Source organism: Engystomops pustulosus, chromosome 7 (assembly GCF_040894005.1).
Source record: "Engystomops pustulosus chromosome 7, aEngPut4.maternal, whole genome shotgun sequence".
In the NCBI taxonomy this organism is placed as follows: domain Eukaryota; kingdom Metazoa; phylum Chordata; class Amphibia; order Anura; family Leptodactylidae; genus Engystomops; species Engystomops pustulosus.
Window position 1 is genome coordinate 3,495,619 of NC_092417.1, and position 25,565 is coordinate 3,521,183.

The following is a 25,565-nucleotide window of genomic DNA, read 5'->3' on the forward strand; positions in this document are numbered from 1 at the left end:
GAGCTGGATACCTAAGTGCTCATCTCTTTGCACTTCATTACTTGTGTCTGAGTGTGGAGGATAAGACCCTGAGAACAGCTTGGATTTTGCTTCTGCATTTTGATAAAATATCTGTCAGGATTGATCTCCATCCAGGATCGGAGTATCCCAGGGGAGGATATTCGAGTTGTCTCCCCCAGAAGATGACACCAGGTATAGATCCAGGAGAGTCTACAGAAGGGACACATCCGCCCCTCTAATAATTAAAGTAATAATGTGATAATGTGATTTTAAAAAACTGTCTTAAAACCTTAAGGAACATTGTTATACATTGTGCTGTAGTCGGGATCTGGTACAGATTTGGTATTGAGCCTGAAGTGTGGGGTGAGCCACAGAAGAGAACAGTGGCCTCTGCTATCAGTGTATGAGCCGTTAGACCTGTGGGGATACTGCACAAGGCTGGGTCCGAGACCCCCACCGAGAGAGGCAGAGGGGCTGATGGAGGGTAAGAGATGAGGATGCTGCCCCGGACCCCCCTCAGAATGCTCAGACTTGCACTTGTTGTAGTCAGTGGATAGGACACAAGTTACAACAAAGTAGTGAGAAAGTTCTGATCCGGAGGCGTCGATCCAGGAGGAGATTACTGTGTGACAGCAGCCATTGTCCTGAGTGTAAGCTCAGGGGACTACACGTCATGTGTGATACTGTCTGCTGTGTATCTAATCCTACCTCGTGTGATACTGTCTGTGTGGTATAGTCTGTACATAATCCTATGCTGTATACCTAATACTATATTGTCCTCTATTTGGACACTTCCAGACATCGCAGTGCAGAACTCCGGAGCCGTGCAGAGATCCAGGACAATGGATAACATTCTGTCTGGACATGTCATGTAATACTCTTACAGCCTCACATACACGATAGATCATCCTCCACTGCCAGATCCTCACATCCACCCACAATTATACATCAACCACACGACACGGAGGAGAACGGAGAGCGATATACCATCCTCCATACACCCCACAGGCAGCAGCGTAGTACAAGCACCAGGACCACATATGGGGGTAACACATGGGACATCGGGGCAGAGGGGAGGATAGGGACCGGATTATGGAAAAGTTTTGTCAACAGAAGGGAACCAGTTACAAGTTTAGGGGCCTCTAAAAATGTAGGAATTTAGGGGCCCTGGTCTGTCGATCTCCTGCTTCTTACAGGAGGCAGATTGCATGAAGTTGATGTCAGGGAGGCAAAGTTCTTGGAGGACGTTTCCTCAGGTCTCTTTGTAACGTTCCTGGTGGACCTGCACGGAGGACAGATACCAGAGGTCAGACCTTTTATGCCTCATTGTTTTCTGCTGCGTTTCTTTGGAAAATTCTGTGACTATTGATGACCTCTACCTAGGAAAAGTATTGATGGTGTCTGACTAGAAGCATCACACACATCCGTAGTTTTCTGGATTCCACCATAATTGGGGTCTAATGGATCACAGTGTAACTGCTCTGTCCGTGCAATGCATCTGAGGAGGCGCCGATTGTGTCCTTATGTCTCTCTTGTACATTGTCAGTGTGAACACGGGCTTGGGATTGCCGATTTTGTATTGAATTGCACCACACACTAATCTCGTTATGCAGATCTGCTCCGGCTCATTAACAGTTAACCCGCTGTGGCAGACAGAGCTTTGCTCCAATCATTCCTGGGGCCAGGACTCTGGTATCACATAAATCATCTGCTCATAGTTCAGCGCTGACTATAGATTTGTTGTGACATTAGCTCGTCCTGTTCTGTCTTCTTCTCTGTGTTTTGCACTTTTTGGACAGGGAGGTGCAGCGTGTCACACGAGGACACCCTCCCTGCTCCGCACTCTGCCGCCTCTGCCTCACCTGAGTATCTGACTATCCCAAGGGGAGGATATTCAAGTTGTCTCCCCCAGAAGATGACAGCATGTATAGATCCAGGGGAGACCACAGAAGGGGACACATCCGCCCCTCTAACTCTCCTATGGAGGCAGGTGTCCACCTTGTAGAAGAAGGATGAGGAGCCAGACCATGTGTAGATGACCATGAACTTCCACATCCACTTTCTCTGGATTCCAGATCAGGTAGTGGCTGAGAACTGGTTCTGTAAGAGTAAACTCTGCGGGGCCTACAGTCCGGATCAGAGAAAGGGAGGAGGGACAGAAGACATTTATCACCCCAGAAGGACAGGTTGAAGACCTGGTGACGCCCTTTGGGTTGTGTCATGCTCCTACACTCTTCCAACAATTTATTAATGACATTTTTCGAGATCTCCTGGGTTGTGGTTTACTTGGATGATATCCTAATATTTCCTCCTCTTTACTAAACCGTCCAAGTGTTTGTTTGGAGTATAAAATAATAAATCACTCTCCTTGGTTACATCCTCGCCCCTGAACCTTGTTGTGTGGCTCCACCCAAAGTCACGGCTATCAAGAACTAGGACGTTGCACCGGTCTCAAAGACCTTCAAAGTTTTTTGGTCTTTTCTACTATCAGAAATTTGTTAAAAAAGCATCTGTGGCTGAGACATTGGGGCTCATTTACTAAGGGTCCGCGGAGCGCATTTTCGTCGGGTCTCACAGCGATTTCCGCTTTGCGCCGCATTTAACAGGGGATTGTGTCACATGTGATAGGATTTTGGCGCATCGGCGCCGGCTTGCACGCGACACAAATCGTGGGGCAGACCATCGGACAACGCGCGGGATTTAACATTTAGAATTGTGTCGCAATACACGCACTTACATGCACCAGGAAGGAGAAGGTGAACTCCGGGGACCCCTGCGGGGAAGCGACGGATGCAGGAACTCTAGTGCACAATCTTCATGCATCGTACCACACTTCATTCTCGTCAGACTGTCCGGATCGGGGATCGCGACAGGAGCAGGTAAGTAAATTTGCCCCATTGAATGATCTTGCAAGACAAACAAAAGTGTTGATGTGACCAACAGGACCCCAGAAGCTGAAGTAGCATTTGCACAGTATAAGAAAAGCCCCGATCCCAATTCAGAAAGGTTTAAATGGTCCATATATATTGGTTTATGCTTCTGGTGTAGGGCACTGAATCCCTGACTTCTGGGCTTCGATGTGGGTAATTGGGAACTATTAGTTCCCTTAGTTCTGGGAGGAAAAATGGAGTTTTTTTTACCAGTAATACCCCACAGAATGCTCCGGAAAAATCCTGTCCATGATGTGGTGTTGGTCGAGATTGATTATGATCGAGCCACTTTTGATAACTCTCAGGACCCAGCACCTAGTAACACTCCCAGGGATAACATGTTTGTCCCCCTTGTCTCCGCCTCCTACAAGAAGTTCATTGTTCTGGCGGGACACCATGGGATTGCCGGAACCAAATATCTGTTGGTTAAATCTTCCTGGTGACCATCATGGTCTCTCAAGACTTTGCGGTAGCTTGTGGGGTGTGTGACAGAAGTGAGGTGTCCCGAGATTACTGGAGGGATTCCTATAACTTGCAATTCAGTTTGAACTCTAAATTTTGGAGAGGATTCGGTGGGCATTTGGAAATCTCTGTCATTTACACTTATTCTGCAGCTCCTCAACTAAGGTATCGTTGTTCTTCTGTACTTACAAGTTCAATTCCAAACTCTTGTCCTTCTTTCGATCCTGGCTAAAACCCAAGATCTTGTAGTCAGGCAAATAAAAACATTTTCCCTGTCCTCAGTTTTTGGGGAGTGAGTGAGGTTTTTCTACCAAGAATCTGCGCCTCAAGGTTCCATTTGGAAAGTTTTCTCCATGTTATGTTGGTCCGTATTCTGCAATTGTGGTCATTAATCCTGTGGCCTTCAGATTATAGCTGCCTCACACACTTCTCATAGTTGTGGCTCATGGTGCATTGGAGTTTCAGGTTGAGAGGATTTGGGATTCTCATGGGGTCCAGACTTCCATCCAGTATGTGATGCATTGGAAGGGACCACTGGTGAAAGAGTCCATGCTATGTTATACTGCAGCTTTTGTCTCTTTCATTGTCCTGAATTTGGGATGTATTTTAATATGTAGCGATAACATAGACCATTTTACGACACTGGACTGTAGCACAGCTGAACCTGTAGATCCCCTCCAAGTCACTAAAATAATACCAATACCACCATCCCGGTCACAGTGATCCCTACATATCGGCATTACTAGGGGTGCACCAGGTACCCATGGCAGGACCTACTTTCTGTCTGGAATAATAAGGGAAGTAATAATGTGATAATGTGATTTTAAAAACTGTCTTAAAACCTTAAGAAACATTGTTATACATTGTGCTGTAGTCGGGATCTGGTACAGATTTGGTATTGAGCCCGAAGTCAGAGGATTGGATGAGAATTACATCATGAAGAAAACACAAGCAGCCATAACCAGACATCGCAGTGCAGAACTCCGGAGCCGTGTAGAGATCCAGGACAATGGATAACATTCTGCCTGGACATGTCATGTAATACTCTTACAGCCTCACATACACGATAGATCATCCTCCACTGCCAGATCCTCACATCCACCGACAATTATACATCAACCACACGACACGGAGGAGAACGTAGAGCGATATACCATCCTCCATACACCCCACAGGCAGCAGCGTAGTACAAGCACCAGGACCACATCTGGGGGTAACACATGGGACATCGGGGCAGAGGGGAGAACAGGGACCGGATTATGGAAAAGTTTTGTAGACAGAAGGGAACCAGTTACAAGTTTAGGGGTCTCTAAAAATGTAGGAATTTAGGGGCCCTGGTCTGTCGATCTCCTGCTTCTTACAGGAGGCAGATTGCATGAAGTTGATGTCAGGGAGGCAAAGTTCTTGGAGGACGTTTCCTCAGGTCACTTTGTAATTTTCCTGGTGGACCTGCACGGAGGACAGATACCAGAGGTCGGATCTTTTATGCCTCATAGTTTATGCTGCGTTTTTTTGGAGAATTCTGTGATTATTGATGACCTCTCCTTAGGAAAAGTATTGATGGTGTCCGACTAGAAGCATCACACACATCAGTAGTTTTCTGGATTCCACCAAAATTGGGGTCTAACGGATCACAGTGTAACCGCTCTGTCCGTGCAATGCATCTGAGGAGGCGCCGATTGTGTCCTTAAGTCTCTCTTGTACATTGTTAGTGTGAACACGGGCTTGGGTTTGCTGATTTTGCTCCAATCATTCCTGGGGCCAGAACTCTGGTATCACATAAATCATCTGCTCATAGTTCAGCGCTGACTATAGATTTGTTGTGACATTTGCTCGTCCTGTCCTGTCCTTCTCTGAGTTTTGCACTTCAGCACATGAAGGGAATGTCTTCTAGTTGTCCTCTTACTGTTTAGGGTATGTGAGGCAAACAGGTAGGGAAAGCTGGGCTCTGGGTTTAGCATCAGGACCCACAAGCTGTGTCATTACTCCGTTCCCAGACCCTGCGTTACAGTAACAACTGATAATTGACAACAACGGATCCACAACAGGTTCCCCAGAGTCTCAGCTGTCAGGACATGGTGGTCCTCCATGTTGGAGTAGTGTCCTCCATCCTGCAGCGGGTGGTCTCCATGGAGGAGAGGGTCAGAGGATCTTCTTGTAGGGATCACAGGTAGAAGCTGATGACTCTGTGTCATGATTCACTGCTGCGGGGATTAGACTGCAGCAGGGGATGGAGGTTCTTCATTGTGATCAGAGGGCAGTGACTTACAGATCTGATATTGAATTATTCAGGCAGGGCGTGACCCCATGGCCCGGCTGATAGTTAGGTCCCTACAGGACGGGGAGGTGCAGGGTGTCACCTGGGTCCTCCGGTGTTTATAACATGAGGACACCCTCCCTGCTCAGCACTCTGCTGCCTCTGCCTCACCTGCTCCACGTAGACCTGCAGATACCTGCACAGGTAAGTCGCTCATGTCCCGGTCCTGGGGTGGGGGGTGCTGCAGTCACATCACCTATAGACGCTGAGGGATCTGCACCAAACTGCAGCAGCAGACGGGGAGACAACTGGTTATTCTTTTCCATAGTAAAATCTCGATAATAACTGATCATGAAAATCCCCTGTAATCACTGAGCAGTGCCGAGACCCTCTGCATCCTCTGACCCCCGACCCCCATCTTACCTCCATCTTATCTCTTATCCGACCTTAACTAAGACCATCTATGTGCTCTGCACCCTGACACCCCCATCTTATCTCTTTTCTGACCTTAACTGAGACCCTCTGCGTCCTCTGCCCCCCGACCCCACCATCTTATCTCTTATCCGACCTTAACTGAGACCGCCAGATTCCCTGGGGTACTTTAACCCTAGGGAGTCTGATCACTTATACAATATACTGCAGCAGGATTGCAGTGTAATGTACATTGACTGGATGTGTGGACCCTGTGTTAGGGTTCAAGCTGTCATAGCAACACATCAGAGGGGGCGCCACCCAGGTCCCAGATGGGGGCACCCATGTGTTATCATCACTTGAGTGCCGCCATTGTGTTTCATGTCCTCAACTCGTGTCTCCATCTACCCTCCATATAGATTGTGTCCTCACCTCGTGTCTCCATCTATCCTCCATATAGATTGTGTCCTCCCCTCGTGTCTCCATCTATCCTCCATATAGATTGTGTCCTCCCCTCGTGTCTCCATCTATCCTCCATATAGATTGTGTCCTCCCCTCGTGAGTCCATCCATCCTCCATATAGATTGTGACCTCACCTCGTGTCTCCATCCATCCTCCATATAGATTGTGACCTCACCTCGTGTCTCCATCTACCCTCCATATAGATTGTGTCCTCACTTCGTGTCTCCATCTACCCCCCATACAGATTGTGTCCTCACCTCGTGTCTCCATCTACCCTCCATATAGATTGTGACCTCACCTCGTGTCTCCATCTACCCTCCATATAGATTGTGTCCTCACCTCGTGTCTCCATCTACCCTCCATATAGATTGTGTCCTCACCTCGTGTCTCCATCTACCCTCCATATACATTGTGCCCTCACCTCGTGTCTCCATCTACCCTCCATATAGATTGTGTCCTCACCTCGTGTCTCCATCTACCCCCCATATAGATTGTGTCCTCACCTCGTGTCTCCATCTTCCCTCCATATAGATTGTGACCTCACCTTGTGTCTCCATCTACCCTCCATATAGATTGTGTCCTTACCTCGTGTCTCCATCTACCCTCCATATAGATTGTTACCTCACCTCATGTCTCCATCTACCCTCCATATAGATTGTGTCCTCACCTCGTGTCTCCATCTACCCTCCATAAAGATTGTGTCCTCACCTCGTGTCTCCATCTACCCTCCATATAGATTGTATCCACACCTCATGTCTCCATCTACCCTCCATATAGATTGTGTCCTCACCTCGTGTTTCCATCTACCTTCCATATAGATTGTGTCCTCACCTCATGTCTCCATCTACCCTCCATATAGATTGTGTCCTCACCTCGTGTCTCCATCTACCCTCCATATAGATTGTGTCCTCACCTCATGTCTCCATCTACCCTCCATATAGATTGTGTCCTCACCTCGTGTTTCCATCTACCCTCCATATAGATTGTGCCCTCACCTCGTGTCTCCATCTACCCTCCATATAGATTGTGTCCTCACCTCATGTCTCCATCTACCCTCCATATAGATTGTGTCCTCACCTCGTGTCTCCATCTTCCCTCCATATAGATTGTGTCCTCACCTCATGTCTCCATCTACCCTCCATATAGATTGTGTCCTCACCTCGTGTCTCCATCTTCCCTCCATATAGATTGTATCCTCACCTCATGTCTCCATCTACCCTCCATATAGATTGTGACCTCACCTCATGTCTCCATCTACCCTCCATATAGATTGTGTCCTCACCTCGTGTCTCCATCTCCCCTCCATATAGATTGTGTCCTCACCTCGTGTCTCCATCTACCCTCCACGTAGATTGTGTCCTCTCCTCTTGTCTCCATCTACCCTCCATATAGATTGTGTCCTCACCTCATGTCTACATCTCCCCTCCATATAGATTGTGTCCTCACCTGGAGTCTCCATCTACCCTTCATGTAGATTGTGTCCTCACCTCGTGTCTCCATCTACCCTCCATATAGATTGTGCCCTCACCTCGTGTCTCCATCTACCTTCCATATAGATTGTGACCTCACCTCGTGTCTCCATCTACCCTCCATATAGATTGTGTCCTCACCTCGTGTCTCCATCTACCCTCCATATAGATTGTGTCCTCACCTCTCGTCTCCATCTACCCCCCATATAGATTGTGTCCTCACCTCGTGTCTCCATCTACCCTCTATATAGATTGTGTCCTCACCTCGTGTCTCCATCTACCCTCCATATAGATTGTGACCTCACCTCGTGTCTCCATGTACCCTCCATATAGATTGTGTCCTCACCTCGTGTCTCCATCTCCCCTCCATATAGATTGTGACCTCACCTCTTGTCTCCATCTACCCTCCATATAGATTGTGTCCTCACCTCGTGTCTCCATCTACCCCCCATATAGATTGTGACCTCAACTCATGCCTCCATCTACCCTCCATATAGATTGTGACCTCACCTCGTGTCTCCATCTACTCTCCAAATAGATTGTGTCCTCACCTCGCGTCTCCATCTACCCTCCATATAGATTGTGTCCTCACCTCGTGTCTCCATCTACCCTCCATATAGATTGTGTCCTCACCTCGTGTCTCCATCTACCCTCCATATAGATTGTGTCCTCACCTCGTGTCCCCATCTACCCTCCATATAGATTGTGTCCTCACCTCGTGTCTCCATCTACCCTCCATATAGATTGTGTCCTCACCTCATGTCTCCATCTACCCCCCATATAGATTGTGTCGTCACCTCGTGTCTCCATTTACCCTCCATATAGATTGTTTTCTCACTATGTGGCAGATAGAGATAATACAGTCGGGGGGGTTGGGGGGGGGGGTAAGAGAAAGAGGATAAGGCAGATAGTTTCATGTACTTACCGGACATTGGATGCAGTTTTATGACATGTCGGAAAAGGCATAAAAAGGCATAATCCATCTGCAGCGACATCGGCCGTTATGGTGGGTAATAATGAATGACGATGCAGAACTCATGTTACTACTTACATAATGCGGGTGGATTATTACACCATTGTTTCTGATGCATCAACAGCACAAGCGCACGGTGGAAGGGTTTCTCCCGATCGATAATGGGTTTCGACCCAAGTGCTTGGGTTTCTATGACCCCCCCCCTGTATCATCTCTATCTGCAGTATAGTGAGGGCACAATCTATATGGAGGGTAGATGGAGACACGAGGTGAGGACACAATCTATATGGAGGGTAGATGGAGACACAAGGTGAGGTCACAATCTATATGGAGGGTAGATGGAGATACGAGGTGAGGACACAATCTATATGGAGGTTAGATGGAGACATGAGGTGAGAACACAATCTATATGGAGGGTAGATGGAGACACGAGGTGAGGACACAATATATATGGGGGGTAGATGGAGACACCAGGTGAGGTCACAATCTATATGGAGGGTAGATGGAGACACGAGGTGAGGACACAATCTATATGGAGGGTAGATAGAAACATGAGGTGAGGATACAATATATATGGGGGGGTAGATGGAGACATGAGGTGAGGTCACAATCTATATGGGGGGGAGATGGAGACACAAGGTGAGGACACAATCTATATGGAGGGTAGATGGAGACACGAGCTGAGGACACAATCTATATGGAGGGTAGATGGAGACACGAGGTGAGGTCACAATCTATATGGAGGGGAGATGGAGACACGAGGTGAGGATACAATCTATATGGAGGGTAGATGGCGACACGAGGTGAGGACACAATCTACATGGAGGGTAGATGGAGACACGAGGTGAGGACAATCTATATGAAGGATAGATGGAGACACGAGGTGAGGACACAATCTATATGGAGGGTAGATGGAGACACGAGGTGAGGACACAATCTATATGGAGGGTATATGGAGACACGAGGTAAGGACACAATCTATATGGAGGGTAGATGGAGACACAAGGTGAGGTCACAATCTATATGGAGGGTAGATGGAGACACGAGGTGAGGACACAATCTATATGGAGGGTAGATGGAGACACGAGGTGAGGACACAATCTATATGGAGGGGAGATGGAGACACGAGGTGAGGACACAATCTATATGGAGGGTAGATGGAGACACGAGGGGAGGACACAATCTTTATGGAGGGTAGATGGAGACACGAGGTGAGGACACAATCTATATGGAGGGTAGATGGAGACACGAGGTGAGGTCACAATCTATAGGGAGGATGGATGGAGACACGAGGTGAGGACACAATCTATATGGAGGGTAGATGGAGACATGAGGTGAGTACACAATCTATATGGAGGGTAGATGGAGACATGAGGTGAGGACACAATCTATATGGAGGGTAGATGGAGACACGAGGTGAGGACACAATCTATATGGAGGGTAGATGGAGACACGAGGTGAGGACACAATCTATATGGAGGGTAGATGGAGACACGAGGTGAGGACACAATCTATATGGAGGGTAGATGGAGACACGAGTTGAGGACACAATCTATATGGGGGGTAGATGGAGACACGAGGTGACGACACAATCTATATGGAGGGCAGATGGAGACTCGAGAGGTCACAATCTATATGGAGGGTAGATGGAGACACGAGGTGAGGACACAATCTATATGGAGGGTAGATGGAGACACAAGGTGAGGACACAATCTATATGGAGGGGAGATGGAGACACGAGGTGAGGACACAATCTATATGGAGGGTAGATGGAGACACCAGATGAGGACACAATCTTTATGGAGGGTAGATGGAGACACGAGGTGAGGACACAATCTATATGGAGGGTAGATGGAGACACCAGATGAGGACACAATCTATATGGAAGGTAGATGGAGATACGAGGTGAGGACACAATCTATTTGGAGGGTATATGGAGACACGAGGTGAGGACACAATCTATATGGAGGGTAGATGGAGACATGAAGTGACGACACAATCTATATGGAGGGTAGATGGAGACACGAGGTGAGGACACAATCTATATGGAGGGTAGATGGAGACATGAGGTGACGACACAATCTATATGGAGGGTAGATGGAGACACGAGGTAAGGACACAATCTATATGGAGGGTAGATGGAGACAGGAGGTGAGGACACAATCTATATGGAGGGTAGATGGAGACAGGAGGTGAGGACACAATCTATATGGGGGGTAGATGGAGACGAGAGGTGAGGACACAATCTATATGGAGGGTAGATGGAGACACGAGGTGAGGACACAATCTATATGGAGGGTAGATGGAGACACGAGGTGAGGTCATAATCTATATGTGGAGTAGATGGAGACACGAGGTGAGGTCATAAACTATATGTGGAGTAGATGGAGACACGGGGTGAGGAGACAATCTATATGGAGGGTACATGGAGACACGAGGTGAGGACACAATCTATATAGAGGGAAGATGGAGACATGAGGTGAGGACACAGTCTATATGGAAAGGTAGATGGAGACACGAGGTGAGGACACAATATATATGGGGGGTAGATGGAGACACGAGGTGAGGACACAATCTTTATGGAGGAGAGATGGAGACACGAGGTGAGGACACAATCTATATGGAGGGTAAATGGAGACACGAGGTGAGGTCATAATCTATATGTGGAGTAGATGGAGACACGAGGGGAGGACACAATCTATATAGAGGGTAGATGGAGACACGAGGTGAGGACACAATCTATATGGAGGGTAGATGGAGACACGAGATGAGAACACAATCTATATGGAGGAGAGATGGAGACAGGAGATGAGGACACAATCTATATGGAGGGTGGATGGAGACACGAGGTGAGGACACAATGTATATGGGGGGTAGATGGAGACACAAGGTGAGGAAACAATCTATATGGAGGGTAGATGGAGACGAGAGGTGAGGACACAATCTATATGGAGGGTAGATGGAGACATGAGGTGACGACACAATCTATATGGAGGGTAGATGGAGACACGAGGTGAGGACACAATCTATATGGAGGGTAGATGGAGACACGAGGTGAGGACACAATCTATATGGAGGGGAGATGGAGACACGAGGTGAGGACACAATCTATATGGAGGATAGATGGAGACACGAGGTGAGGACACAATCTATATGGTGGGTAGATGGAGACACGAGGTGAGGGCACAATCTATAGGGAGGATGGATGGAGACACGAGGTGAGGACACAATCTATATGGAGGGTAGATGTAGACATGAGGTGACGACACAATCTATATGGAGGGAGATGGAGACACGAGGTGAGGACACAATCTATATGGAGGGTAGATGGAGACATGAGGTGACGACACAATCTATATGGAGGGTAGATGGAGACACGAGGTAAGGACACAATCTATATGGAGGGTAGATGGAGACAGGAGGTGAGGACACAATCTATATGGGGGTAGATGGAGACGAGAGGTGAGGACACAATCTATATGGGGGGTAGATGGAGACACGAGGTAAGGACACAATCTATATTGAGGGTAGATGGAGACAGGAGGTGAGGACACAATCTATATGGGGGTAGATGGAGACGAGAGGTGAGGACACAATCTATATGGAGGGTAGATGGAGACACGAGGTGAGGACACAATCTATATGGAGGGTAGATGGAGACACGAGGTGAGGTCATAATCTATATGTGGAGTAGATGGAGACACGAGGTGAGGTCATAAACTATATGTGGAGTAGATGGAGACACGGGGTGAGGAGACAATCTATATGGAGGGTACATGGAGACACGAGGTGAGGACACAATCTATATAGAGGGAAGATGGAGACACGAGGTGAGGACACAGTCTATATGTAGGGTAGATGGAGACACGAGGTGAGGACACAATCTATATGGGGGGTAGATGGAGACAAGAGGTGAGGACACAATCTATATGGAGGGTAGATGGAGACACGAGGTGAGGACACAATCTTTATGGAGGAGAGATGGAGACACGAGGTGAGGACACAATCTATATGGAGGGTAAATGGAGACACGAGGTGAGGTCATAATCTATATGTGGAGTAGATGGAGACACGAGGTGAGGTCACAATCTATATGGAGGGTAGATGGAGACACGAGGTGAGGACACAATCTATATGGAGGGTAGATGGAGACACGAGATGAGAACACAATCTATATGGAGGGTAGATGGAGACACAAGGTGAGGACACAATCTATATGTGGATTAGATGGAGACACGAGGTGAGGTCACAATCTATATGGAGGGTAGATGGAGACACGAGGTGAGGACACAATCTATATGGAGGGTAGATGGAGACACGAGATGAGAACACAATCTATATGGAGGGGAGATGGAGACAGGAGATGAGGACACAATCTATATGGAGGGTGGATGGAGACACGAGGTGAGGACACAATCTATATGGGGGGTAGATGGAGACACAAGGTGAGGAAACAATCTATATGGAGGGTAGATGGAGACGAGAGGTGAGGACACAATCTATATGGAGGGTAGATGGAGACACGAGGTGAGGTCACAATCTATATGGAGGGTAGATGGAGACACGAGGTGAGGACACAATCTATATAGAGGGTAGATGGAGACAGGAGGTGAGGACACAATCTATATGGAGGGGAGATGGAGACACGAGGTGAGGGCACAATCTATATGGAGGGAAGATGGAGACACGAGGTGAGGTCACAATCTATATGGAGGGGAGATGGAGACACGAGGTGAGGACACAATCTATATGGAGGGGAGATGGAGACACAAGGTGAGGACACAATCTATATGGAGGGTAGATGGAGACACAATTTGAGGACACAATCTATATGGTGGGTAGATGGAGACACGAGGTGAGGGCACAATCTATATGGAGGGTAGATGGAGACAGGAGGTGAGGACACAATCTATATGGAGGGTAGATGGAGACACGAGGTGAGGACACAATCTATATGGAGGGTAGATGGAGACAGGAGGTGACGACACAATCTATATGGAGGGTAGATGGAGACAGGAAGTGAGGACACAATCTATATGGAGAGTAGATGGAGACAGGAGGTGAGGACACAATCTATATGGAGGGTAGATGGAGACAGGAGGTGAGGTCACAATCTATATGGAGGGTAGATGGAGACAGGAAGTGAGGACACAATCTATATGGAGGGTATATGGAGACACGAGGTGAGGACACAATCTATATGGAGGGGAGATGGAGACACGAGGTGAGGACACAATCTATATGGGGGGTAGATGGAGACAGGAGGTGAGGGCACAATCTATATGGAGGGTAGATGGAGACACGAGGTGAGGACACGATCGATATGGAGGGTAGATGGAGACACGAGGTGAGGACACAATCTATATGGAGGGAAGATGGAGACATGAGGTGAGGACACAATCTATATGGAGGGTAGATGGAGACATGAGGTGAGGACACAATCTATATGGAGGGTAGATGGAGACACGAGGTGAGGGCACAATGTATATGGAGGGTAGATGGAGACACGAGGTGAGGACACAATCTATATGGAGGGGAGATGGAGACACGAGGTGAGGACACAATCTATATGGAGGGGAGATGGAGACACGAGGTGAGGAAACAATCTATATGGAGGGTAGATGGAGACACGAGGTGAGGACACAATCTATATGGAGGGGAGATGGAGACACGAGGTGAGGAAACAATCTATATGGAGGGGAGATGGAGACAGGAGGTGAGGACACAATCTATATGGAGGGGAGATGGAGACACGAGGTGAGGAAACAGTCTATATGATATAGAGGGTTCAGCAGCAGGTGGTGGGATATTGGGTTAATGGTGGATATTGAATAAACGTGGGTAATGATTGAAATTTGCAGAAGTAACATTTTGAAATGGATTAGCCGTTGCGAGGAGGTGCGGACAGAAAACTGCAGTGTGGGAGTTAGGACAGTATTCAGACAGAGGGAAAAAACAGGACGAACAACGACGAAACGGGATTCAAGACAGTAAAGAAAACTAAAAGAAGACGAGCAGACACAGATGGATGAGGAAAAGTTACTAACTGGCGAATACAATCCCAGGGAGAAGCAACAAAGCTAAGGCCCCCCTGTGTGCTAGAGTCGCTTTATGAACGCAACCCTAGCGGAACGCGTGACTGCGCCCTCAGGGTCACCCTTAGAGCGGTGAGTTAAATTATTGTTAACATTTGTGTTTACAAAATGCTACGTAAACATAGGGTTAACATTTATGTTAACAAAGTGGTAATAAAACACATATGCATTCACACGCAGCGTTTTGGATGTGTCAGAGCTCATGAGTTTTTAAATGTTACAATGTGTTTAGATACACTGGAAGCGGTTAGCATTTTTGCAGCTGCTTACACTCTCAGAAATGAAAAAAAAGTACAGTATATACAGTACATGCATACAGACTAGATACAGTAGATACACATTAGATACAGTATATACATACACACTAGATACAGTATATACATACACATTAGATACAGTATATACAGTACATACACATTAGATACACTATATATATACACATTAGATACATTATATACATACACATTAGATACAGTATATACAGTACATACACATTAGATACAGTATATACATACACACTAGATACAGTATATACATACACATTAGATACAGTATATACATACACATTAGATACAGTATATACATACACACTAGATACAGTATATACATACACATTAGATACAGTATATACAGTACATACACATTAGATACACTATATATATACACATTAGATACATTATATACATACACATTAGATACAGTATATACACTACATACAAATTAGATACAGTATATACATACACATTAGATACAGTATATACATACAAACTAGATACAGTATAACCATACACATTAGATACAGTATATACAGTACATACACATTAGATACACTATATATATACACATTAGATACAGTATATACAGTACATACACATTAGATACAGTATATACATACACACTAGATACAGTATATACATACACATTAGATACAGTATATACACTACATACACATTAGATACAGTATATACATACACATTAGATACAGTATATACATACAAACTAGATACAGTATAACCATACACATTAGATACAGTATATACAGTACATACACATTAGATACAGTATATACAGTACATGCATATGCAACATCCCCCTGAGTGGCTGGCGGGCACGCTAGTGTCACGGTGCTTGGTATGGGGGCCGGAGGGATGTCCTACAGCCTGGCAGGTCTCCAGCAGGTGGTGTTGGCAAGAAATGGTAATGGTCATCATTGGGGTCCCATGGTCTGCGGGGGCCTTCCTGTAGGGAGAATTTGATGTACTCCCCGGGCTTCAGGTTATGGAGTCGCTCCGGCAAATCAGGCCTCTTGACGGACCGGCAGGGGAATAAATACTTCTCGTCCTGGGTGGCGAAGCCATAACCCCGCTGGCGATCAAAGTAGCGGAGCATCCCGGTGGTCCGGTTCTTCTTTACCCAAGCGCCCTCCTTGGATCGGCCTGCCATGGACCGCTGGGCCTCCTTTTCTCGGCGTCGTTGTTCTTCCGAGACAGCGTCTTGGAGATGCCGGCAGAGGGCCTCACCTCGGCCTCGAGGCTGCGGGGGTGCCGGTGCTGCAGGTGGTCTCTCCAGAGCAGGCTCTGGTCTCGCAGAGGGTTGGGCAGGTGCCGGAACTGGAGCAGGAGCAGCCAGAGGATGAGGAACCCCAGCAGCAGGAGTGGGAGGCTGGTCGGCAACCATAATAGGCCTCGGTGCAGGTTTGGCAGCAGTAGTAGGCCCAGGCGCTGGCTCAGCAGGAGTCGGGGCCTCCCCACATGGCGCCTCCACGAGGGTCCGCGGTACCAGCATGGTAGCCGGGAGAGGCAGTGGGAATCGCCCGGGTGGAGCTTGGCGCTCCGTCACCGACTGGAGGTACGTCCTCAATGCAGCCGGTGCCCAGCGAAGGGCCTCCGGACCGGCTGAGCAGAGACCATGATAACGGTCTCGAGGGCTTCCATGAACTCCGGTTGTTCCACGGAGGGGAATGGCCGAGGACCAGACATGGTGCTGACCTCGATGCACAAAGTCCACACGAGTTCTGGCACTTCGATGAGGCGGGGCAGGAAGTCCGCTTTGGAGGGAGCGGAGTCCAAGCCTTTCCCACCAGGAGCTGTGGCGGGCTCTATTTTCCCCTGTGCCACAGGAGGCGGGGCTCGTGCCATCCGCCCGTGGGTGGAGCTTGATGAGTCATCTGGATTTCCCGCCAATGAAGGTTTTTTGGCGGGCTGGAAATACTTGCTGCGCCACAGCCTTGTGAGGTAAATGTTTCAGGCGCGGCAGCGCCGGATGTAGCAGAGCTGACAAAGTTCTTTGCAGGGTTTAACCTCTTGAGTGCTGGAACGGAGCTCGACAGCATGTGGAAGCAGTAACACAGTTCAATGTAGAAATGCACACAATCACTTGGGCCTAAACCCGGGTGGCAGCAGGGTTAGGCAGCACAGTCTTTGTAATAAAGGACGGTCTATAGTGCCAGAATAAGGCACAGAAGTACACTCACCGGCCACTTTATTAGGTACACCTGTCCAACTGCTCGTTAACACTTAATTTCTAATCAGCCAATCACATGGCGGCAACTCAGTGCATTTAGGCATGTAGACATGGTCAAGACAATCTCCTGCAGTTCTCCTGAGCATCAGTATGGGGAAGAAAGGTGATTTGAGGCCTTTGAACATAGCATGGTTGTTGGTGCCAGAAGGGCTGGTCTGAGAATTTCAGAAACTACTGATCTACTGGGATTTTCATGCACAACCATCTCTAGGGTTTACAGAGTATGCCACCCGTTACAACCAAGGTAGGCAGAAGAGCATCTCTGAACACACAGTACGTCCAACTTTGAGGCAGATGGGCTACAGCAGCAGAAGACCACACCGGGTGCCACTCCTTTCAGCTAAGAACAGGAAACTGAGGCTACAATTTGCACGAGCTCATCGAAATTGGACAGTAGAAGATTGGAAAAACGTTGCCTGGTCTGATGAGTCTCGATTTCTGCTGCGACATTCAGATGGTAGAGTCAGAATTTGGTGTCAACAACATGAAAGCATGGATCCATCCTGCCTTGTATCAACGGTTCTGGCTGGTGGTGGTGGTGTCATGGTGTGGGGAATATTTTCTTGGCACTCTTTGGGCCCCTTGGTACCAATTGAGCATCGTTGCAACGCCACAGCCTACCTGAGTATTGTTGCTGCCCATGTCCATCCCTTTATGAGCACAATGTCCCCTGTAACATCTGATGGCTACTTTCAGCAGGATAATGCGCCATGTCATAAAGCTAGAATCATCTCAGACTGGTTTCTTGAACATAACAATGAGTTCACTGTAGTCAAATGGCCTCCACAGTCACCAGATTTCAATCCAATAGAGCATCTTTGGGATGTGGTGGAACGGGAGATTCGCATCATGGATGTGCAGCCGACAAATCTGCGGTAACTGTGTGATGCCATCATGTCAATATGGACCAAAATCTCTGAGGAATGTTTCCAGCACCTTGTTGAATCTATGCCACGAAAAATTGAGACAGTTCTGAAGGCAAAAGGGGGTCCAACCCGTTACTAGCATGGTGTACAATCCTGTTCGTGACGCCACTTGCAACATCCCCCAGCCTAGCCGTTTCTTGGGGCCTGGAGACAGCTTGGTCCCGTAATACCTGAGTGGTTGGCGGTTGTGGCCTAGGCACGCTAGTGTCACGGTGCTCAGTATGGGGACCGGAGGACTGTCCTACAGCCTGGAAGGTCTCCAGCAGGTGGTGTTGGCAAGAAATGATGAGGGAGATGCTGATGTACTGGTTCTTCCTGGGGCAACCCTTTGGGGTCTGGAGTATGAGTCCCTGTGTGGTAGAAAGGGTGCCCGTGATGGTGACAGCCGTAGTAGCAGGGACCAGACAGAGGCAGACGTTGTACAAAAGTAACTTATAGTTCTTTATTGGAACCGACAGGAACAATGGATAACGTGCCAAACGAATCTTGAAAAATAGTAGAATGCCGGAGATGCAGTTAAAGAGGGAGCCGCAGGGATTGCTCTCCATGCAAGGGCAGGCTGGGAGGTAGCTGTGTCCTAGTAGGATGCTTCAGCTTGTCCTGGGTTACTTCAGATATCACCCTTGAAGGTAGGATGATATCCCTTTACTCTCTCTAACTCCTCAGAGCTGCTCAGGCAGTGAGCTGAGCTCTGGCTGCACACTGACTGGTCTCCTCACTATCTAACTACAACTGATCTCTAGAACTTTCCTGACCAGGGGTTTTATTACTCCCACTGGTCAGGTGGTGGTTACTCCTCCAATTGCATCCCAGCTTACAATACAATATGATAACAGGTGTGATTGGCTGATGGAATGACATTACATAAAACAATTAACTCTTGCCTTACCAGGCAGGATCTACCGCTGCAGTGTTCCCTGTGTTGTGTAGTGGCCTCCTGTGGGATTGATCAGAATCCACACAGGTTGTAAGCTACATATAGGGAGGTATTCGCAAGAACCTCTCTGCCTTGCATCGGCAGGGGTGTTGCACATACACATTAGATACAGTATATACAGTACATACACATTAGATACAGTATATACAGTACATACACATTAGATACAGTATATACATACACATTAGATACAGTATATACATACACATTAGATACACTATATACATACACATTAGATACAGTATATACATACACATTAGATACACTATATACATACACACTAGATACAGTATATACATACACATTAGATACAGTAAATACAGTACATACACATTAGATACAGTATATACATACACATTAGATACAGTATATACAGTACATACACATTAGATACAGTATATGCATACACATTAGATACAGTATATACATACAAACTAGATACACTATATACATACACATTAGATACAGTATATACAGTACATGCATACATACTAGATACAGTATATACAGTGCATACACATTAGATACAGTATATACATACACAGTATATACAGTACATGCATAAACATTAGATACAGTATATACAGTACATACACATTAGATATACTATATACTGTGAGACACTGAAGGGGTTAACTGTGGATGGGCGGTATGTTTCCCCAAGGTTTTGCTTCTATGCAAGGCCTTAGTGCTGAAGTGGGTTTGTCCAGCACCTTGGACACAGGTGATGGGAACAGCCCAATTAGCTTGCATAAAATCACTTAGCAGAGCTGGAAATGTTGTCTCTCTGTGGAAGGAGGCTGAGAGGACACAGCTCTGACCTGTGTGTCTGGAGCAGCACGTGAATTTTTGTTTAGTGTGAGTTAGTGAACTCAGTGTATAGTTAGTACCCGGACGGGTAGGTTATTATTTTGTTTTGTGCCTGAATGTAAAGGCTGTTTATTTTTCTGCTGAAATAAACACAGGCTAGACCTGTTTGGACTATACTTTGGTGTCACTGTCGTGAACTGCATCACAGCACCCCGCTACCACGGTCTCTACTGGGCCAAATCCCCACATATGGTGGAGGATGCGGGCAGTTCAAAAAGACACACACCTGAAAGGCTTGCTACATCCTGCAACATTGCATGGCCTGGGTGAAAGCAGCAGGCAAAGTGCAGGATACAGCCAAGATGGAGGACTTTATTAAATACCTGCAAGAGGAGGCCAGAGCTAATCGGCAGCAGCAGGAGGAGGCCAGAGCTACTCGGCTGCAGCAGCAGGAAGAGTCCCAGGCTAATCGACAGCTGCAGCAAGCCATGCTCCAGCAGCAGGAGGAGAGGTCCCGACAGCAGCAAGCCATGCTCCAGCAACAGCAGGAGGAGTCCCGAGCCATGTTCCAGCTGATGATGGAGAAGTTTTCTGGCATTATGGCAGTACCGCAAGCGTCGACTACTGAGGGGTCCCATACTGGTCTACAAGGGTACCCGGTTGTCCAGCGTTCCGCACGGGCTGCAGTACAAAAGGCTTTACAAAAAATGGCGGCGACCGACGACGTGGAGGCGTATCTCACAGTGTTCGAGCGAGTAGCTGAGCGAGAGGAGTTACCGGCTGAGCAGTGGGCAGATGTCCTGGCACCGTTCCTGACCGGCGAGTCGCAGAAGGCTTACTACGACCTGAGTGAAACGGAGGCCCGTGAGTACCCCCAGCTAAAGGCGGAGATTCTGGCTCGTCTTGGGGTCACCGTTCAAGTTCGCTCCAGCCGGGTCCACCAGTGGGCTTACTCAGAAAAATTACCCCCACGCTCCCAAATGCATGACCTGATCCATCTTGTCCGGAAGTGGTTACAACCAGAGGACTGCACCCCCGCACAGATGGTAGAGAGAGTGGTCCTCGACAAATTCACCCGTTCTCTGCCCTCTCGGCTCCAGCGGTGGGTTGGACAGGCCGGTCCCACAAAAGCTGAGGAGCTTGTGTCCCTAGTAGAGAGGTATCGGGCCACGGAGGACCTGCTACTTACCTCTCCGACACGAAGCAGTGCCAGTGACAGGGTCACCAAACCAGCTGGTAAGACTGCTACTGCGGAAAAGGGGAGACATGTCAGGTTGGGAGGGGGTTCATTGGGGGGCGTGGATACCCAGAAACCCAGTGAGGCTCGTGACAGAGGTCATGGCCGCATCCAGTGCTGGCGGTGTCATGAAATGGGCCATATTGCTGCCAACTGTCCACTGTCAGTGGAGCCAATGGACTGCAGCCAGGCCCGGCGAGTGTCGCTGTTTGCCCGACCGGTTCTGTCGGCGGAGTCAGTCACGGGTGCAGAACCCCAAGTATGCATGGTCACGATCGGTGGTCACACAGTGGAAGCCTTGCTAGACTCCGGGAGTCTGGTCACCCTGGTGCGGGGAACTTTGGTTGACCCAGGACTGTACAGCGGGCGGAAAGTGGGCGTGTTATGTATCCATGGGGACACTCGCGAATATCCCACTGCCGTCGTCAACCTACATACCCCTTGTGGTTCTGTTACCCATGAAGTGGGGGTGGTGGGGACCCTTTTCCATGAGGCTATTATCGGCAGAGACTTACCAGTGTTTTGGGACCTCTGGAGCCGAAGACCCACCACAGGAACTGTTGCAGATAATGGACATCAGGTATGTCCGGCCTTGGCCCCTGAACCCTTTGAGGCCGATGTACACACACCAGCAGTAGGGGTGACCCCATGTGATGAATTCTCTCCCCTAGAGGTCCTTGCTGGTGAGGTCGAGGGCCACGAGGAGGTGGCCGACATGCTGGACCTTGAGATTTCCCGGGACAATTTTGGGGCTGCACAGCTACAGGACCCTACCTTGGTTAAAGCACGGGAGAATGTCAAGGTGATAAATGGGGTACTCCAGATACCAGGGGCTGATAAAATATATCCCCGAATGGTGATTATTGGGGAACTGTTGTACAGGGTCGACCAGATACGGGGTGAGGAGGTTGAGCAACTTGTAGTACCCCAATCTTACCGTAGGCTGGTGCTAGAGTTGGCACACAAACATGTGCTGGGAGGGCACTTAGGTGCTGAGAAGACCCGAGAAAGGATCCTGCAGCGGTTTTTCTGGCCCGGGGTATGGGAGGAGGTAAACCGGTATTGTAGCTCCTGCCCTGAGTGTCAACTTACTGCCCCGGTCTCCCACTTCAGGAGTCCTTTGGTTCCCCTTCCGATCATAGAAGTGCCCTTTGAACGGATTGCAATGGATCTGGTTGGCCCCATAGTTAAGTCCTCCAGGGGGCACCAATACATCCTAGTTATCCTGGACTACGCTACGCGGTATCCCGAGGCGATTCCACTAAGGAACACCTCCTCCAAAACTATTGCTAGGGAGCTGTTCCAGGTGTTCTCACGCACAGGCCTCCCCAAGGAAATCTTGACTGACCAGGGTACCCCATTCATGTCTAGGGTGATGAAGGAGATGTGCAAGTTACTACATTTAAAACAACTCCGCACCTCTGTGTATCATCCTCAGACAGATGGCCTGGTCGAGAGGTTTAATAAGACCTTGAAGGGGATGCTTAAGAGGGTGGTCAGCAAAGATGGGAAGGACTGGGATTGTTTGTTGCCCTATTTGATGTTTGCCATACGTGAAGTTCCCCAGTCCTCCACGGGTTTCTCACCCTTTGAGCTGTTATATGGCCGTTCCCCACGTGGGCTTTTGGATGTAGCCAAGGAGACCTGGGAACAGGAGAGGACCCCCCACCGTAGTGTGATAGAACACGTCTCCCTTATGCAGGACCGCATAGCGGCGGTAATGCCCCTTGTAAAGGAACACATGACAAGGGCACAAGAGGCCCAGTCTAGGGTCTACAATAGGACAGCCAGACTCAGGACCTTTAACCCAGGTGACAGAGTGCTAGTTCTAGTGCCCACCGTGGAGAGCAAATTCTTGGCCAAATGGCAAGGGCCATATGAGGTCATGGAGAGAGTGGGGAAGGTAACCTACAGGGTATCTCAGCCGGGGAGGAGGAAACCCGAACAGATATACCACGTGAACCTCCTAAAGCCATGGAGGGAAAGAGAGTCCCTGATGGCCATGGGAGTAGAGAAGGCGTCTGTCTCCAAGAAGGGGACACCGGAGGTAGGTGTACCCGTTGCCAAGGTGCCTGAAGTACGGATCTCGGAGTCCCTCTCCAGGGCCCAGATTCAGGAAGCGAAGGAGTTTGTGCTCCGAAATACGGATGTGTTCTCTAAGTTACCGGGATGTACTTCAGTCATCAAGCATGACATCATAACCGAACCCCACGTCCGGGTACACCAAAAACCTTACCGGGTCCCTGAAGCGCGCCGGCTTGCCATAGCCGAAGAAGTCAGGCAGATGTTAGACCTGGGGGTTATCGAGGAGTCTAAAAGTGACTGGTCGAGTCCTATTGTGTTGATTCCCAAACCGGATGGTTCCCTACGGTTCTGCAATGATTTTAGGAAGTTGAACGAGGTGTCCAAATTTGATTCCTATCCCATGCCCAGGGTTGACGAGTTGATAGAACGACTTGGACAGGCTAGGTTCTTCTCCACCCTTGACCTGACGAAAGGGTATTGGCAGGTACCCCTGACTGACAGGGCTAAAGAGAAGACCGCTTTTGTTACCCCTGATGGGCTTTTTCAGTACGTGGTACTCCCCTTTGGGCTACATGGGGCTCCCGCCACATTCCAGAGGTTAATGGATCTCGTGCTAAAACCTCACCGGAGTTATGCCTCGGCCTACTTAGATGACATCATAGTCTATAGTAGCGACTGGGAGAGTCATCTAGCCAAAGTACAAGCAGTGGTAGACTCCCTGAGGGCAGCAGGGCTGACAGCGAACCCCCAAAAGTGTGCACTGGGTCTGGAAGAGGCCCGTTACCTGGGTTACCGTATTGGGCGAGGGGTCATCAAACCCCAAGTAAATAAAGTAGAGGCGATCCAGCAATGGCCACGGCCTTTGAGCAAGAAGCAAGTGAGGGCTTTTCTAGGCATAGTGGGATATTATCGCCGATTTATCCCCGATTTTGCGACAATAGCGGCACCCCTGACTGACCTGACTAAGGGTAGCAGGGCGGTGATGGTAAAGTGGAGTGAAGAGGCTGAGGGGGCGTTTCAGCGACTTAAGACGGTTTTGTGTGAGGGACCGATACTGATCACCCCTAACTTCACCAAGACCTTTATTGTGCAGACTGACGCTTCTGACGTGGGCTTGGGGGCTGTCCTGTCCCAAGTAGTGGAGGGTGAGGAACATCCTGTAACATTCCTGAGCCGCAAGCTCACACCTCCTGAAAAGAACTATAGTATAGTTGAGAGGGAGTGCTTGGCGATCAAATGGGCTCTGGAGTCCCTAAGGTATTATTTGGTAGGGCGGCAGTTTACACTGGTGACCGATCACTCTCCTCTAACCTGGATGAGTCAGGCCAAGGAGAGGAACGCCAGGGTCACAAGGTGGTTCCTAATGCTCCAAAATTTTAAGTTCACGGTGGAACATCGAGCAGGAAAATTGCATGGGAATGCCGATGCGCTATCCCGTACCCACTGTCTGATGGCCAAAAGTGTTCGTCCCCACAGGGTCAAACAGAGGGGGAGGGTATGTGAGACACTGAAGGGGTTAACTGTGGATGGGCGGTATGTTTCCCCAAGGTTTTGCTTCTATGCAAGGCCTTAGTGCTGAAGTGGGTTTGTCCAGCACCTTGGACACAGGTGATGGGAACAGCCCAATTAGCTTGCATAAAATCACTTAGCAGAGCTGGAAATGTTGTCTCTCTGTGGAAGGAGGCTGAGAGGACACAGCTCTGACCTGTGTGTCTGGAGCAGCACGTGAATTTTTGTTTAGTGTGAGTTAGTGAACTCAGTGTATAGTTAGTACCCGGACGGGTAGGTTATTATTTTGTTTTGTGCCTGAATGTAAAGGCTGTTTATTTTTCTGCTGAAATAAACACAGGCTAGACCTGTTTGGACTATACTTTGGTGTCACTGTCGTGAACTGCATCACAGCACCCCGCTACCACGGTCTCTACTGGGCCAAATCCCCACAATACATACACACTAGATACAGTATATACAGTTCATACACATTAGATACACTATATACATACACACTAGATACAGTATATACAGTACATACACATTAGATAAAGTAT

The 25,565-nt window shown here is 48.4% G+C and overlaps 1 protein-coding gene across 2 annotated transcripts in view; it reads left to right on the top strand.

The window, feature by feature from the left end:
• The window catches only part of LOC140069132 (uncharacterized), a 137,009-nt gene that overhangs the window by 91,071 nt on the left and 20,373 nt on the right, over positions 1-25,565 (top strand). Inside the window, exon 1 of one of the 2 annotated variants that reach the window (XM_072114497.1) lies at positions 5,715-5,853. The exons of the other annotated variant lie outside the window; for it this stretch is intronic. Within the exon in view, the coding sequence (XP_071970598.1) occupies positions 5,776-5,853 (78 nt within the window). The 5' untranslated portion in view covers positions 5,715-5,775. Of the gene's footprint in view, positions 1-5,714; positions 5,854-25,565 lie in introns of those variants that run through there. 2 annotated transcript variants of the gene reach the window in all.